The following is a 15,985-nucleotide window of genomic DNA, read 5'->3' on the forward strand; positions in this document are numbered from 1 at the left end:
GGAGGAAGACGTCTCCGGCCTCTCCGGGCCCCGGAGGGAGGACGGGGGCTGTCCTGGAGCCGGGGAAGCTTTTGGATGGAGAGGAAGCCGCTGCGCGAGTCTCCTGGCGTCCCCGTCCCCGGCTCGCGGGCCTCGGGCCTCCGCGGCTTTCCTAAAAGCGGGGGCGGTGGGGAGGGAGGTTCTGCTGCTCCGGATAGACTGGGGCCTGCGGTGTGTTGTGCGGGAGCCCCGCTGCAGTGTCCATGGTCGCGCCCCTCGGCCTCGCCGGGGTCTGCCCGGCCTGCTGGGAGCGGTCGGCCGCTGACAGCGCGGCTCCGACTCTCGCATCCGCTTTTGCATCTTAGGGGAGATAACCGAGCGGGTATCCCTGGAGTCGAGCAGATAAGCCTCTGAGGCAGAGCTGGGCAGCCGCCTAGCTTTTGGGTGCACCGGATTGCACATAGTGAAAGGCGAGGCTTGTAAGTTACTCCCACTGGAAAGTTCTCGTGGAAATCAGACGGGTGACACTGGCTTCCAGAACCACCCTGGGCATTGCACGTTTCGACGCCGTGAAAGATGTTGGGTTTATGAACGAAGACGGTTGTCACTGTCTGTCTTAAATGATGATCATTCAGCTTCTGTCTTTTCCCAGGAAGCTTAGTACAAGGTAGAAATCTTCGTTTGGCGTTTTCCTAGTTGTACTTAAATTGATTTGGGGCTGTAACGGAACAAAATGAAATAGTTTTAAAGTCGTTACTGCTATTTTAAACGATTCCAGTGGGCAGTAAGCAGGGACGGTGGAACTCCCCTGAATAGAAACAATACACAATATCTGTGCCATCACAGAAAGCGGTGCTTGGCTTGGGATCAGGGACCCTGCGGGAAGCTGAGCAGTATTGGGATAACCCGCACTTCCTAGAGGTTTCAAGGCCCGGTTAACAAAACAAGCCCGACATTGAGAGTCCAGTGGTTTGCTCTTGAAAGATACTCTTATCTTTTGCCCAGCTCAAAATGAGTGCACTTACACTACTATTAAACCAAATCTTTTATTAAGAGTTTCAGTTAGAATTTGGGGGAAGCAATCTGCTGGTGACAAAGCTTGTTAGTAAGACATTTTTCAAACTTATATCTAATATTAATTTAGAGTTCAGTAGATGAGAATACTCTCAATTAGCCCGAGTAATCAACACAGAAAAGAAACAGATTGTGATAATGCGAGGGCATTAAGAGCTTTTCAGGTTTCAGAAATAATTGGACTTCTCTTGCATAAAGTAATGCTGTGCACCTCAGTGTGGCAAATGTAGACTTCTTGGTGCCTTGATAGCCCAAACCCAGGTCTACCATGGATTTGTTATAATTCAGGATTTGTATGTGTCTTAATGAAGAGGTAATTTGGAGGGAAAGGAATCAAAATTTAAGTTTAATTGAGATTCACTTGTTGTCTTAGCAATGTAAACATTTGCGTTTATTTTTCTGGCACTCTGTTTTGCTGGAGATACTTCACTCAATATTCTCTGCCTCATTTTGGGCCATAAACAATAAAGCAAAGTATCATAATACTTGTGGTCTTCTAGAACGTGAATAAGAGATTTCGCCTGAAAACAATATAAGGACCTTTAGGTCCTTAAAATGGGGAAGATATTCAGGAAGTTAGAGATCTTTGTCTCGCCTTATATTTTGTATCATTTACATCCTGACTGACCAGGCATTGAAAGTACAACACTGAATAGGATACTGTTAGTGCCCAGATTTCAGGTAGTTCAAAAGGAACACTACAGCCTTTGGGATCAAGTAGCAGAGACCTTTAACACAACTTCTGTGGTAATAAAAGGCTCTCAGGGAAGACTGGGTCCATACCAGTAACTTTGCATAATTACATTTTACACAAACGCTGATATTTGCAGAAGAGGAAGAAGTAGAACCTTAAGATATGTGATCCTTGAGCTCTGAAGAAAACCTGAAGGATATGGGATATGGTTAAAATACAGAATCTCACCAGTACTTGACTTATTTTGCCAATTTTCATTTTGGGTATAAGTATCTTTGACTAAATAATATTTCCTTTGATTCAAGAAATTATCCCTGGATATTGATCAAAAACCAGATTGGGGAGTGAGGGCAAATATCACAGATATTTGTTGAGAACTGGACAAAGGGAGGGCTTTGCTGGAAACGCTGGTATTTACTTTTCCCAACTTAATATCAATGATAATTACCCTAAGGCTCTAATGATAGAAGAATCAGGTTGAAAGCAAACATTATTGCAAATAATAGCACTGTACATAATTTCAGTGATACTGGATGAGCCTTACCAGTGGACATAAAAAAAATGAAGGAGTATGTTCTGGTTCAATCATACCTGTTAAAAGATTGTTTTAAGAAATATGGCACATATTATTTCTACTCACATTCCTTTGGCTAGAACTCGTAATGGGACCATAACTAAGCCAGGCAGCCATTTTTTCTAATATTGTATCTTTTGGGAGGAAAAACAATGATTTTAGTAGGCATCTGGTTATCCATAACAAGGCTTCTCAAACTTGGCTGAGTGCTGGAAATGATGGGATTAGTTTCTGTGCCCTACTCCCAGATATTCTGACTTTGAGCACTACATGGACATTGAGATTTTAAAAATTCTTTAGGTGATTCTAACATTCAGCCAAATTTGAGAAGCAGTGATCCTGCCAAATACGTTTGGTTCTCATGAAATGCAGTTTAATGCATTCTCAGGATAGTCAATGAGAGCAGCAACCACTTAGTGAATACATGCTAAATTTCTAGTACTGTGCTGTTCTACCCAAGTTATTTTTTATGCTATTTTAAAAAAAATTATTTAAAGTATACAAATTTCATGTATTTCTACCCAAGCTATCTTGAACACAGTCTTACTATCACCCCCATTTTTAAGATCTAGAAACTGGCACAGAGAGGTAGATAATATTCTAGTGCTACACAGTTCGTAAAGGCTAAAGCTGGGATTGGCGGCTTAGACTTCAGAGCTTCTTTCTTTAAGACTCACTGCTTTGCAGATATGGGACTATAGCTGGTTGCTTTTTGGGCTTTCAGTTAATGAGTCCATAGCTACCATGTTATTAATATTATTATAATTGGTGTGATGCATTTTCTAAGTAGCCAGTTTACTTCCTACTCCCTCCAACACTCTATCCATGCTCTTTGGTATGTGCAGTTCCACCCAATAAAGAAGTAAACTGTTATTTCCCACCTCTTGACATTGGGTTCATTGATATGAGTTGCTATGGCTTTTGAAACCTGACTGGTTTTGATGTACCAAGCATTTTGAAATGTACTTGTGTAATTGGATTTGCACTCTTACACCTAAAACTGCATTTCCTTATGAACTCTCTTCCATTACTTTGCTAGTCTCAAAAAGAGAACACATCAAGCAAAGGCAAACTGCTCCTCTAGAAACTTGACCTAGATGAACTGACATGTAGTTCTGTGAGTCTCAAAGCAATGAGCTTTGGGGTGCTGTGTTATACTGTAGGTCTGTGGCAGTTAACTGGTAAACTTGTACAGACTAACTCAGAGTTTAAGCAAAGTGGCCCAACACAAGTATTCCAACCTGTGTTCTGAGAACTGTATAACAATAAACACTTAGGAAGTTAAAGGCTTTCTATATTATTCTTCCAAAATAAGAAAGAGGAAATTCTTAAAAAGTAGTTAACCGTAGCCAGAGATTGGTTATAAGCTGTTACCTGTACAATCATAAATCAAGTGCTGACATTGGAATTCCCATAGTTGACCTAGACTAGCGCTATTTGGTAAATTTTTGCTATTATGTGAATGTTCAGTATTTGTGCTGTCTAATATGGTAGCCCCTATTTGCAAATGATTATTGAGTGCTTGAAGTAGAACCACTGAGACTGAGGAACCAAGTCTATAAGACTTAGTTTTGTTTAAAGCTAAATAGTCGCAGGTAGCTTAGTGGATACCTAATTATACTTCAGCTAATAGTAGATAGAAGCTACTTCTTCGGGACTGCTGAGGAAACCATCCTCCTTTGAGTCACAGGCCTACCATATTCCTAAATAAAAGAAAGTTTCTGTCAGCAAGGAAGGGGTATAGATCTTGGATAAGTAATATTATGGCAATTTCTTTTGTGGTTGCAGGCTTATTCAGTGTTTCTATTTCTTGGGTTTTGGTCATTTATTTGTTGTTAGGAAATTACTCATTTTATCTAGGTTTGTCAGCTATTCTTAATATTCTTTGTTAAGGTATAATTTACATATAATGAAATTTGACAATAGTAAGTGTGCAATGGTGAGTTTTGGAGAAGTATGCAATCATATAGAACATTGCTTACACTTCAGAGCTTTCCCCTCTGGCTCCTTTGTGTCAGTCTCCTCTTCCCACTTCCTGACTTTGGTAACCATTAATTAACTTTCTAGGTTTTTTCCTTTTCCAGAATTTCATGTAAATGGGAACACACAGTAGTCTCTCATATCTACTTTCCTTTACGTACAATAATGCTTTGAAAATTTACCCACGTAGTTTTCTGTATCAGTACTTGTTTTTAAATGATAGGATAGTATTCAGTAGTGTGAATATGCCACAATTTGTTTATCCATGCATCAGCTGGTGAACATTTGTGATGTGTCCACTTTGGGGCTTTTATTAATAAAGCTGTTAATACTCAAGTTTAAATCTTTCTGTGGCTTTTTTGTGTTTTTATTTCTCTTGGATAAATATCTAGGAGTGGGATTACTAGGCAGTATAGTAGGTGCATATTTAATTTTTTTAGAATCTGACAGACTTCCAGAATTAGTATGTTACATTGACATGTTTGAGAGTTTATATCTGGCTGCACTATTCCCTCGGTTTTTACCATTCTCATTATGACTTGTGAGTCAGATTTGCCTTGTGTTACTGACTGATGATGGTAAGGATATTTTTCGTGTTCTTATTTGCCATGTGCAGCTCATCCTTGGTGAAGTGTCTTATCAAAACTTTTGTCCATTTTTCTTTTTTCTTTTTTGACAGGCAGAGTAGACAGTGAGAGAGAGAGAGAGACAAAGAGAAAGGTCTTCCTTTGCCATTGGTTCACCCTCCAATGGCCGCCGCAGCTGGCGCGCGCTGATCCGATGGCAGGAGCCAGGTACTTATCCTGGTCTCCCATGGGGTGCAGGGCCCAAGCACTTGGGCCATCCTCCACTGCACTCCTGGGCCACAGCAGAGAGCTGGCCTGGAAGAGGGGCAACCGGGACAGAATCCGGTGCCCCGACCGGGACTAGAATCCGGTATGCTGGCGCTGCAAGGCGGAGGATTAGCCTAGTGAGCCGCGGCGCCGGCTATAGGTTCATTTTTTTGCATATGGGTATACATTTATTGAAAGTGATACATTCATGTTTTCTCCTTTGGCTGCCTTTTTTCAAAAATAAATTGACCATGTATATGGGAATCTATTACAGAGCACTTTTGTTGTTGTTCTGTTGATGTCTATGTCTATAGCATTGTTACACTTTTGATTACTGTTGACCTAAGTCTTGGAGTCAGTGCTAGCCATTTGACTTTATACTTTTTTTTTCCAAAATTATTTTGAGTCTTCTAGGAAACATGTTAGGATTTTCAATGGGGTTACTTTGACTCTACTGGTTGGTATTGAGGAGTTGACATCTTGAGATTTTTAGTCTTCAGCTCATGAGCATAGTATATAGCATAGCTCTATGATTGTACGTTATATTGTTTTCTCTGTTTTTGAAAGTTTTCAGAGCAAAATGTGTTAAAATTTCAGAAAAGGTAGTCAGTTATCTTTTAAAGAAATTAAAAGCAAATATTATATTTACATGTGTATTTTTCATTTATGTTTTTTAGTCCTATGTTTAGAACCAGATTTCCATCTAATACAGTCCTTCTACCTGAGAATTTTTTCTTGATTTTCAGGTAACAGTTCTTGGCTTTTGTCTTCCTTTTTGAAAGATTAATAAATCTGTGGCCAGTGCTGTGGTGTAGCAGCTACAGATGCTGCCTGCAGTTCAGGTATCCCATATGGGCGCCAGTTCAAGTCGTGGCTACTCCACTTTCAATCCAGCTCCCTGGTAATGCTCCTGGGAAAGCAGCAGCAGATGGTCCAAGTCCTTAGGCCCCTGCACCTGCATGGGAAACCTGGAAGAAGCTCCTGGCTTTGGATCAGCCCAGCTCTAGCCACTAAGGCTATTTGGGGAGTGGGCCAACTGATGGAAGATTCTCTCTCTCTCTCTCTGTCTGGCTCTCTGCCTCTCTGTAACTCTGCCTTTCAAATAAATAAATAAATCTTAAAAAAAAAGTTAATAAATCTTTAACAGAAAAATAATTTTGGGTTGGTTGGGAGAAATATCTAAAACATAGAGATTAGGGCTAATCTGGAGAGATGTTCTCACTTTTCAGCAATTTAATTATGACCTGCCTTACTGATTGTCCTTGTAGTTGCCCTGATTAGGTTTCATTGCCTTCTTGGGTAATAGATTGATAGTTTTCATCAAGTTTGGAGAAGTATTCCTACATGATTTCTTTTCCAGATATTTCTTGTGTTCTTCTCTCCCTTTTCCTGTTGAGATTCTAATTCTGTGCATGTTAGATTGCTTAACATTGTCTAGTAGATCTCTAATGCTCCATTTATTGTTTTTGCTGTTTATCCCTCTACGTCATTTTTGGTAGTTTCTGTGGTTATGGCTAAACTTACTCTTTTTTTTCTTTGCCATGTATATATCTGCTGTTGATCTCATGCTTTCTTGTACCTTCTTGAACATATTGAGAATATTTACAATATTTACATATTTTAATATTTTAATTTTATTATTTAATTTAATTTTAATATTTAAATATTTACAATATTTGCATCTTCTAATGATATTTGTATTATTTCTGGATCTTTGATATTTTTTCTCTCTCTCATGAGCCTTTTCTGTTTCTTAACATGTTTAGTAATTTTTCATTTGATACTAGGCATTTAGGTTAATTTTGGGAGGGTTAGGCTTTGTTCAAAGGGGAAGTTATATTATTTGAGATTAATTTGACCCCTTGTTTTTAAGGTTTACTAGGATGGGTCCAGAACAAAGAAGTTTTTTGGTCTAAACTTTTAGTCTGTTAGCCTAAGACTAACTTGGGTCAAATAGAAAGACAGATCTCACTTCTGAGAACTCTACACGTTTCCTCCTGTATTAGGAGGTCTTTCTACAAACTATTTGCAGGCATATATGAACTCAGGAATTGTTCTACCCTTTTCTGTTTTTTTCCTCCAACTTTGAATATTTGCCACACACACAAATACAAAGCATTCTCTTCTTAGAGACCTGAGGAACTTCTCTGCACATGTCCAGAGTCCTCTCTTTATGTGTAGATCATTTCTCTCCGGTATTTTGCCTCACAAATTCTGAATTCTGTCTCTTTAACTCAAAAGAGGTGAATGGACTCTTGAGTTCCTCCCTCCCTCTGCTGTGTGGGGAACATTTTTTCCTAGGGATAAGCTGAGGCAAGGATTGTAGTATTTAAACGGTCTTTGCTTGGAACTGAGGAGTGTCTCAGAATTGGAACTTTCAGTGCTAGAACAGGGAAGGTCCCTGGCAAATGGGCAAGGATTGATTAATCCAGCTGGTGCTATATGAGACTGCATTTATTTGACTTCTTTCGGGGATCACTGTAACAGTTATAATGCAGTAATACCCATTCTGCTATTGAGTCACTGGCCAACTTTTTGTTGTTCAAATTTCAGTAATATAGTTTGTTTTTCTAAAATTGGTCAGCATTTTTTATAGCTGTCTTTTATGTATTGTCACTTCCTGCTTCTGTTTCATAAAGACAGTGTGCTATCTCCCTAAGGAAATGATGATGTTGAATATATATATATTGTAAAGTATTATTAACATGCACCATTTGTTTCTTGAATGAAAGTTTGTTGATTTTTTTCTCATTTTGGAGATACCTAAATGATTAGTTCTTGTGAGATCATCTTGGCAGTTCAGATTCCCTGCTTCACCTTTCCCTGTCTGCTTGTACAGCTTACTCAAATGGAAGATCAAGAACAGGTGCTAGAATTTGTTTTCTGCTGTGTTCAGTGGTGAGTCTCCTGCATTGGTAGAATCTTCTCTTTTTCTTTTGTGGTTAGTAACAAAGGACATCTCTCTAGTTTGGGCACATTGGAAAATAGATAATTCTATCACAGCTGCCTTGCCTTTAGGAGAGAGAGGGTGGGTAAGGGCCTGGAAAGTCACACTGCGCTACTGTACTCTCACCTCTGTTTGTGACCCCAGGCCCATTTGTGTTTCACCTCCAGCTCCACCACCGCTGAGAATGAAAGCCCTTCTTAGGATGCTCCTATCTTTTACACTAATACATTCCTGCTGTTACTTAGCTTTTCAGTCTGATTCTGTCTAAATTGTTCTTTAGAAATTCTTAAGTTTCTGGTCAATTGAGATCTTCCTAGTTTAAATGAACTGTGCATTCCTTAATTGTTTCTTTAAATAGAGGAACCATTTGGATATTTGTAACAACATTCATGAGCCATACAAAATTAGCAACTTAAAAATTAGCCTGCTGTAGATTTGATGAACTTGGAATCCCACCTGCAGTTGCCTTGGCAGGACCAGACCAGATGATTTCATTAGTCTTGTATGGCCCACAGTCCAGACGTTCATCCCACCTTGCTTTATAACACTATTTCTTGGGGCCGGCGCTGTTGCACAGTGGGTTAAAGCCTGGCCTGAAGTGCCATCATCCCATATTGGCACCGGTTCTAGTCCTGGCTGCTCCTCTTCCAATCCAGCTCTCTGCTGTGGCCTGGGAAAGCAGTAGAAGATGGCCCAAGTCCTTGGGCCCCTGCACCTGCATGGGAGACCCAGAGGAAGCTCCTGGCTCCTGGCTTCGGATCGGCGCAGCTCTGACCATTGTGGCTATCTGGGGAGTGAACCATTAGATGGAAGATCTCTCTCTCTGTCTCTACCTCTCTCTGTAACTCTGCCTTTCAAATAAATAAAATAAATCCTTAAAAAAAAAAAAAAAACACTATTTCTCATTCTCTTCTGGAGCAAAATAGTTAGAGTTGGGGAGTTAGTTGGGGTAAAGGGATGTAGAGTGGATATTCAATCTGTCAATGAAACAAAACACAATTTCTTGTCTGTACTGAATTAGAGTCAATGATTTCACTTACACTTCTTTTATATTTAGCACAGTATTTAGTTCTTAGTGGGGACTCAACACATACTTGGTAGGATTTGTTTTCAGAAATGGAATTATTGAAAAAATTCTTAAATTACATTTGAGCCAAGTTTATTTGTTTATACATTTTTATTCAGGCCAGAATAGACATCAACCATCATTCTGACAATTATTTAATCTCTATGAGTTATTGTATGCTTCATATAGAAATTAGCTGTTATTTGGGGAAAAGTATATTTTGGGTCTGCCTCATATAGGCCGCAGTCAGCTTGATTTCCTCTTTGGAGATCGTCAAGATTTTTATTTATTACTGTTTAATCAGCTGAATACCTTGACTTTTCTTCTGTCTACCTCAGCTTCCCTGGTGAAGCTACCACCTTGTTCTTTGCCCAGGTATCCCTCTCATTTCTGTTTTCAATTTTCCTCTTTGGAAAAGAAGGTATACTTTTAGAAATTCTCAAGTAAGGGTCCATGGAAGTTTTATTAAACATTTGAGATTATAAAACAAAATTGAAATTCTATATTGACATGAATTGAAATGTTACTAAAACAATTCAGATAATAAGAATTTTCAGGTTATTTGAAATATTTGCCTTCCTATTATGTTACTAAGATGTAATTTTAGAATGTTTTTTATGTAACACATTGTCTTTACTCAACTTACCCATTGACAATCAGTAAAACCATTAGAATTCATCTGCTACAGGAAATGATGATGTGTTCCTTAGCTGTATTTCACGTAATTAAAAAAAATCACCCATTGCCTTTTTTATAACTGAACATTTCATGTTCTTTGTATGGACTATGAGGTTTTGCTGAATTTCTCATCTGGAATTACTAATTAAAACCCTTTCTTAGTGTCCCTTCTGTTGCATTTGTCTAATTTTAGAGTTCCCACCTACCAAGCAAGAAAATGAGCAGCCGACGGAAACGTGCTCTCCCCGTAAAGGTAGACGAAGAACAGCAGCAGCGGCTCCGCTGGAACATGCATGAGGACAGAAGGAACGAAGCACTCACCTCAACTGATGATGAGTATCCATGCCCCGGTTCAGACTCCTCTCCTGCTCAGTTCATCATCCTGGGTACTAGTTTAAAGAAAGAAGTGGCACATAGTGATAAAGAGATGTGTTCAACATCAGAGAGCTTCTCAAAGTCAACTCTAAAGGAAGGGACTGTTGGCTTACATTCCTCTTTGTCTGTAAAGTTGAATATTGTGATCTCTCCCTATAATGTCGATAATTCTTGGAAAGCATTTCTGGGAGAATTAACTCTTCAGCTTCTTCCTGAACAGAGTTTAATTGAAAATTTTTCTGAAAGGAGTTTTACATTAACGAGTTCAGAGTCAAGCAATCAGTTCTGGATTTATGTTCATTCAGAATGTGAAAATATAGAGAAACAAGAAAAAAAACTCAAAGAACCAGTCAGTATTTGTGGCAAGGGTATTCTGGTGGAATCACCCCTCAGTTGTGAAATATTAGAAGATTTGGGTTGGCTGCAAAAGAAGAGAAGAATACAACTTTACCAAAGACCAGAAGGAAATCACATCATCAAGGTACTCAGTTTCTCTGATGTTTTTTAATGTTCTTCTGCACTTGTAGTCCATTTTGAAGTTAACTTAGAAGGAAGGCCTGAAAGCCAGTGAGAAGCTTCTTGTTATTAAGTTTCAAAGTATACTTTATTTGGTACTTTGAATAACTATTTTAAAAAATATAACCAGTAATTTCCAGAATGTACTTTTTTGAGGAAATCTTCCTGATTGCTCCATTCACTTCTTCTCAGAATGACTTGTTTTGGGCCTTATTATCTCATCCCATTTTGTAACAATCATTTAATCATTTTTCTCTTTCCTATCTTACCTTTACAAATCTTTATGTTGTTGAATAGTATAGTATTAATGTGATGGAATTCTATTATTTCCTACCTACAGAATTAAGTATAATCTTTCTAATCTAGCATATAGGTTCTGCATTTGATAGGCCATTGAGCCTCATTTATTTCTGCTTCTTATTTTGTCCTCCACACTCCCAATTGATTTGTTTCCTGCACACACCCTACTGTCTTTCTATATATTTGCATTTGCTCTCAATGTTCCCTCTGTCTGAATGGTTCCTTTCGCTTGGCTAGTAACTCCTGGTCATTCTTTTAATAGTCAGTTCAGATCTTTTCCTAAACTGCCTGGGCAGTGTTACGTGGTCTTTCCCGACAGTATCTAATGCATATTATATTTTTGTCTCGGCCACTTAGAGTATACATGCATTTTAGATTTTTCCTCCTTATTAAACTATGAACACTCTTAGCATAGCTTAGTAAAGGGTTTGATATCTAAGAAATGGTAAATTAATGAGGTTTTTTTTTTAAAAAAAGATTTATTTATTTATTTGAAGGAGAGATAATGAATGAGTTTGTAATTTATTTCAGGCTCTACCATTGACTTGCCATGTATTTTGATATGAATCATTTAAATGCTCTAATTTCAGCTTCTTTCCATATGAAATATAAATAATACCTGTAAGGACAGGATGCAGAACACAAACTCACAGCCAGACCAGGTTTATGCAGAGAATAAGCCTGGGAGGGACCCATTCCCAGGAATGAATGGCAGAGTAGCACAGCAGATACCTAGCAGGGAGAGCATCTTCCCTTACAAACTATTGGCTTATATAGGACAAAGCAGTTGGGAAGGGCTTGGTGGTATGGGCTAACGCTGAACTCCAGTGAGAGCTGGGAGAGCTTGGAGTAGAGTGGCTTGGGAGGGTAGGAGAACTTAGACTGATGGCTGAACTCAAGATAGTAGTGTGTCCAGTGGTTGAGGCAGGGCAGCGCTGGTCAAGATAGGGTGGGACTAAGCTAACAGGACAAGGCTGGGCCAGCTGAATAATGCATGGAAATGGAGGCCTGCTTGCTGTCCTGCAGGTGAGAGGCCAAAATGGATCTAGGGCGTTTGTCCTTGCTTCATCCTCCTGACTCTAAGTGTGGGTAGGGAGCAGGGGCACTGATTTCTTTCTGGCTACTTCCTACCGATGGCAGGCATTGTTGTAGAATAGGATGTCTGTACTCTGGATTGGGTTGATTAGAGAAGAGCAGTCCTGTGTTCCTTTGTGTTGGCTCAGGATGCAGCAGTTACCTGTTTCTGTAGAAACTTTCAAAATGGTAATTAAGCATGGTAGGAATAGAAGCACTGTGACTGTGAGGAGGAATGGGGAGAGTTGAGACATCAACCATGGTTGGAAAGATGGCCAGGGGCCAGTGCTGTGGTGCAGCGGGTCTGCCTGAACACCAGCATCCCATATGGGCGCTGGGTTCTAGTCCCAGCTTCTCCTCTTCTGATCCAGCTCTCTGCTATGGCCTGGGAAAGCAGTGGAAGATGGCCCAAGTCCTTGAGCCCCTGTACCCATGTGGGAGACCTGGAAGAAGCTCCTGGCTCCTGGCTGCGGATTGGCACAGCTCCGGCCGTAACGGCCAGTTGGGGATGAGCCATCTGTCGGGTGGAAGGACTCTCTCTCTCTCTGCCTCTCCTCTCTCTGTGTAACTCTGACTTTCAAATAAATAAATAAATCTTAAAAAAAAAAAAAAAAAAAAAGATGTGTACAGCCAAAATGATGAGCAGGAACTATTTTGAGAACAGATTTCAGTAGCCCACTTTTTTGTGCCTTTGATTCCCTCTCTTACCACCCTGACTTGTTGCTGTAAAAGCAGCATTCTTCACCTAGAAGGAGACAAAGCCCTCCTTTTTCAGAGTTAAGAGGTTGAATCCTCGGCGGTTTAAGCACTACTGCTGCCAAGGAGTCTGCCTGGTCTTGGAGGGGAGATAATCGTTGTGTTGGGTCATCTAGGTTTTCCTTGAGTGAGCGAGATACGTCTTTAATTGTGTTTGTCTTGTCTGCTGAGATTGCTCATCCAGCCACTCCTGTCCCAACTCCTGCCAGTATACCCAATGTAATTAACAAGGGGGTAAGTCCAAAATCCTTTGTCACACTGCTGGTTAGAGGGACAGGGAATAGTTGGTCTAGAGTATAGGACAAAAGGGTAAATAAGAATGAGAGTACGAGTCCCTGTCTAGTTAGCGGGAAGGCAGATCTATTCCTGATTGCTTCAGAGAAAGAACACTTCTGCTTTGTTTAGTGTGTACGTGCTGGCAAAGAGCTGTGGGATGGAGTGAATCTGGCCTGCTTCTAGTCCTGGTTCCCACATTCCTTCCCTCTGCTTATGGAAGCTCTGGCTGCTGACAGAGGTTGTAGCGACCACTGCTCTGGCTTCTTTAAGCTGAGTAGGGGTTAAGTAGGGACCCATGGTCAAAACAGGGTTCCAGCAGAAGGTGGCCTCTTGGGGGGCTGCAGTGCCAACTCCCAGAAATCGTCTCTGAGGTTTCACATGCTTGGTCGTAAGTCTGGGGGAGACAACTCTAAAAGCAGATTAAGTAGAGTCCAAAACAAAGGATAGAATCATTACTAGAGGACCTAGAAAAGACCACTGTCTAAATCAGGAGAAAGTTTTCCCTTTGAGGCAAATAGAAACTGACAGGAGGGGCTTGATAATAATCAGATGGGTGTTAAGACCTGGCCAGTTTTATGTGAGTCCTAGACCTATCTCTTCTCATGGAGTACTGGAAGAGACATTACAAGGGAGGTATGGATCTCTTTAGGGAAGACGTCCCATTGACTCCCATTACCTGGCTGACCTGAGAAGAGAGCTGGCCCGAAATGGGGTTATGGAATATGTGACATCTCTAAAAAGAAATTGACAGTTCTGCCTGCAGCGTTACTCGCCCTAGACCATCCTCTCCATTGCAGTGGTTACTTTGGAAGCTGGGAAGGGTGAAGGGCTTTTTCAGCTTAGGGAGGGCCAACAGTCTGCAGCTGTGACCTGGGAGTCCTTCAATCCCAGGGCAGTTCCGTTTCCAGGGGTCCACTTTGTAGCAGAGCTGATAGGGCTCTTCTGTCATGCCTGCTGTTTGCCCAACGCCTTGGCCTTCCACATCAAAAACTGGTACCCTTTGGGGGTGGACTGGCCTTGTTGTGGCAAGCTGTTATTAATTGGCCTGCCACCTGTCTTTACACTGTTCCTGTTGCCTAGCTTGCTCATTTTCTTCCTGGTCTCTGGAAAAGCAGACCGAAGAGGCAGCCTTTAGGATGTCAGTCAAGGGGGTGCTCAGTCCCATCCCTAATTTTGAAGGTTTCTTTTTATACCACGGTGAACTAAAAAGCCATGTTCATGGGCAAATTCTGACACTTTGTATTTCCCTGTGAGTTAAGATAGTGCCCATGAGGAGAACTTTGTCTTTTCAGGTAAGATCAAATGTAATGGTCTATCTCTGTATTATGAGGTCATCAGTAAAACTTTTTATCTCTTCCTTAGTTTCCTTTGGAAAAAGTTGGTGGTGGAGGGGGAGGGGGGACCAGTATACTGAGCTCATGGCAAAATAAACTAGCTGTGAAATTGTAATTGTGATTTAAGTTATATTTTTTGGCTATGGTATGTGGTGTTTTATATGTGTCCAGGCATCATTACAGAAAAAGGTTAACCACACCTTTTATAAGATCTTGGAATCAAACTATACATCCTAATAGAGAGTCCTTCAAAATAGAGTTGTTTTCCCACCTTGAAGAGAATAGACGAAAAATGAGGCAGTAAGTCAGGCCTCCCAGGCCTCCCAATTCTCAGTAACTTAATATCAAGTGAAAACTTAGCAAGTAATTTTTGATCTGTCAGATATCAACAAGTTATAAAAACATTTGCCAAAAGGCCCAACACCTTCTATAAACTTTAAGGCAAGACTATATGTTTTTGGAAACATTTATCTTTTACTAACTTATTTTTTTAAGCAATTATACTTAAATTATCTAAGACCTAGATTCAGTGATTGAGTTCTTGGGTTTAGGCTTTGGCCTTACCTAGCCTTGGTCCTCATAGACCAGCAGATAAGAACTCTAGCTATGTTCAGTCTCTCTCTCTCTCTTTCTCTCTCTCTCAAAAAGTAAAAATAAAAGTCAAGTGAGATATGTAAGTGTACTTTGTATACCATAAAGTAGGTTACTATACCTTCATGATAACTCAAAAAAGAAGTTGTAAAATGTTGATTTCATCTTTGTTTAACTGAATATTATATCATATTTCTCATCAAAGGAAGAAAGGAAAGGAAAGGAGGGAGGAAGGGAAAGAGGGAAGGAAGCAGAGAATATCACTATATTCTTAGAATTTTATCTATAAACTACATTGAATCTGTTCTCATGTTAATATCACATTGACATGAAAAAATAAAGTAAAAATATTCACAAAAACAATTGCAACTACTTTGAATCTTTTCTCATGTTAATATCATATTAACATAAAAAAAGGCAAAAAAAAAGCTTTTGTGAGGCAGGTGTTTAGCCTAATGGTTAAGACCCCCTCATTGCACATCAGAGTACCTGAGTTCCATACCCAGTTCTGACTCTTGGCTCCAGCTTCCTATTAATGCAGACCCTGGAAGGCAGCAGCAGTGATGACTCAAGTAATTGGATCCCCCCTGACATGGGAGACCCTCTGAGTTCTCAGAGCTGGGCTTCAGTCTGACTCAGCCCTGTCTGTTGTGACCTTTCAGAGAGTGAGCCAGTGGATTGGAGCTCTTTCTTTCTGTAATATAAAAAAGAAAGCATATTCATCAATAGCCTGATAATTTCAAAATTGACATAGGAAAAGAATATTTTGAGGCATTACATTGCAGTGAATTCTTCCCTGGGACATGAAATTATGTATTATTGAAAGTAAAAATAAGTAGAGATGTGATAGGTACAGATTTGGTGTTTGTGGGGCAGATAATTTGAATACTTTTAGAACTGTGATTCTAAAAGATGTTTTTTCTTATGTCTTTCTAAAG

General features: G+C 40.0%; 1 protein-coding gene across 9 annotated transcripts in view; it reads left to right on the plus strand.

Annotated features, from left to right (window-relative positions):
- SHPRH (SNF2 histone linker PHD RING helicase) overlaps nt 1–15,985 on the plus strand; it is a 98,138-nt gene that overhangs the window by 283 nt on the left and 81,870 nt on the right. For 7 of the 9 annotated variants that reach the window (XR_007923169.2, XR_011388945.1, XM_051855282.2 and 4 more), the window contains exon 2: nt 10,019–10,681. Coding sequence is in view for 6 of the 9 variants with exons in the window: in XM_051855282.2 (XP_051711242.1) it covers nt 10,043–10,681 (639 nt within the window). In the remaining 3 variants the exon portion in view is untranslated. Of the gene's footprint in view, nt 1–63; nt 647–10,018; nt 10,682–15,985 lie in introns of those variants that run through there. The other 2 variants (XM_070074611.1, XM_051855283.2) reach the window with 2 other exon arrangements.

The sequence above is a fragment of the Oryctolagus cuniculus genome, chromosome 5, assembly GCF_964237555.1.
Source record: "Oryctolagus cuniculus chromosome 5, mOryCun1.1, whole genome shotgun sequence".
Taxonomy (NCBI): Eukaryota; Metazoa; Chordata; class Mammalia; order Lagomorpha; family Leporidae; genus Oryctolagus; species Oryctolagus cuniculus.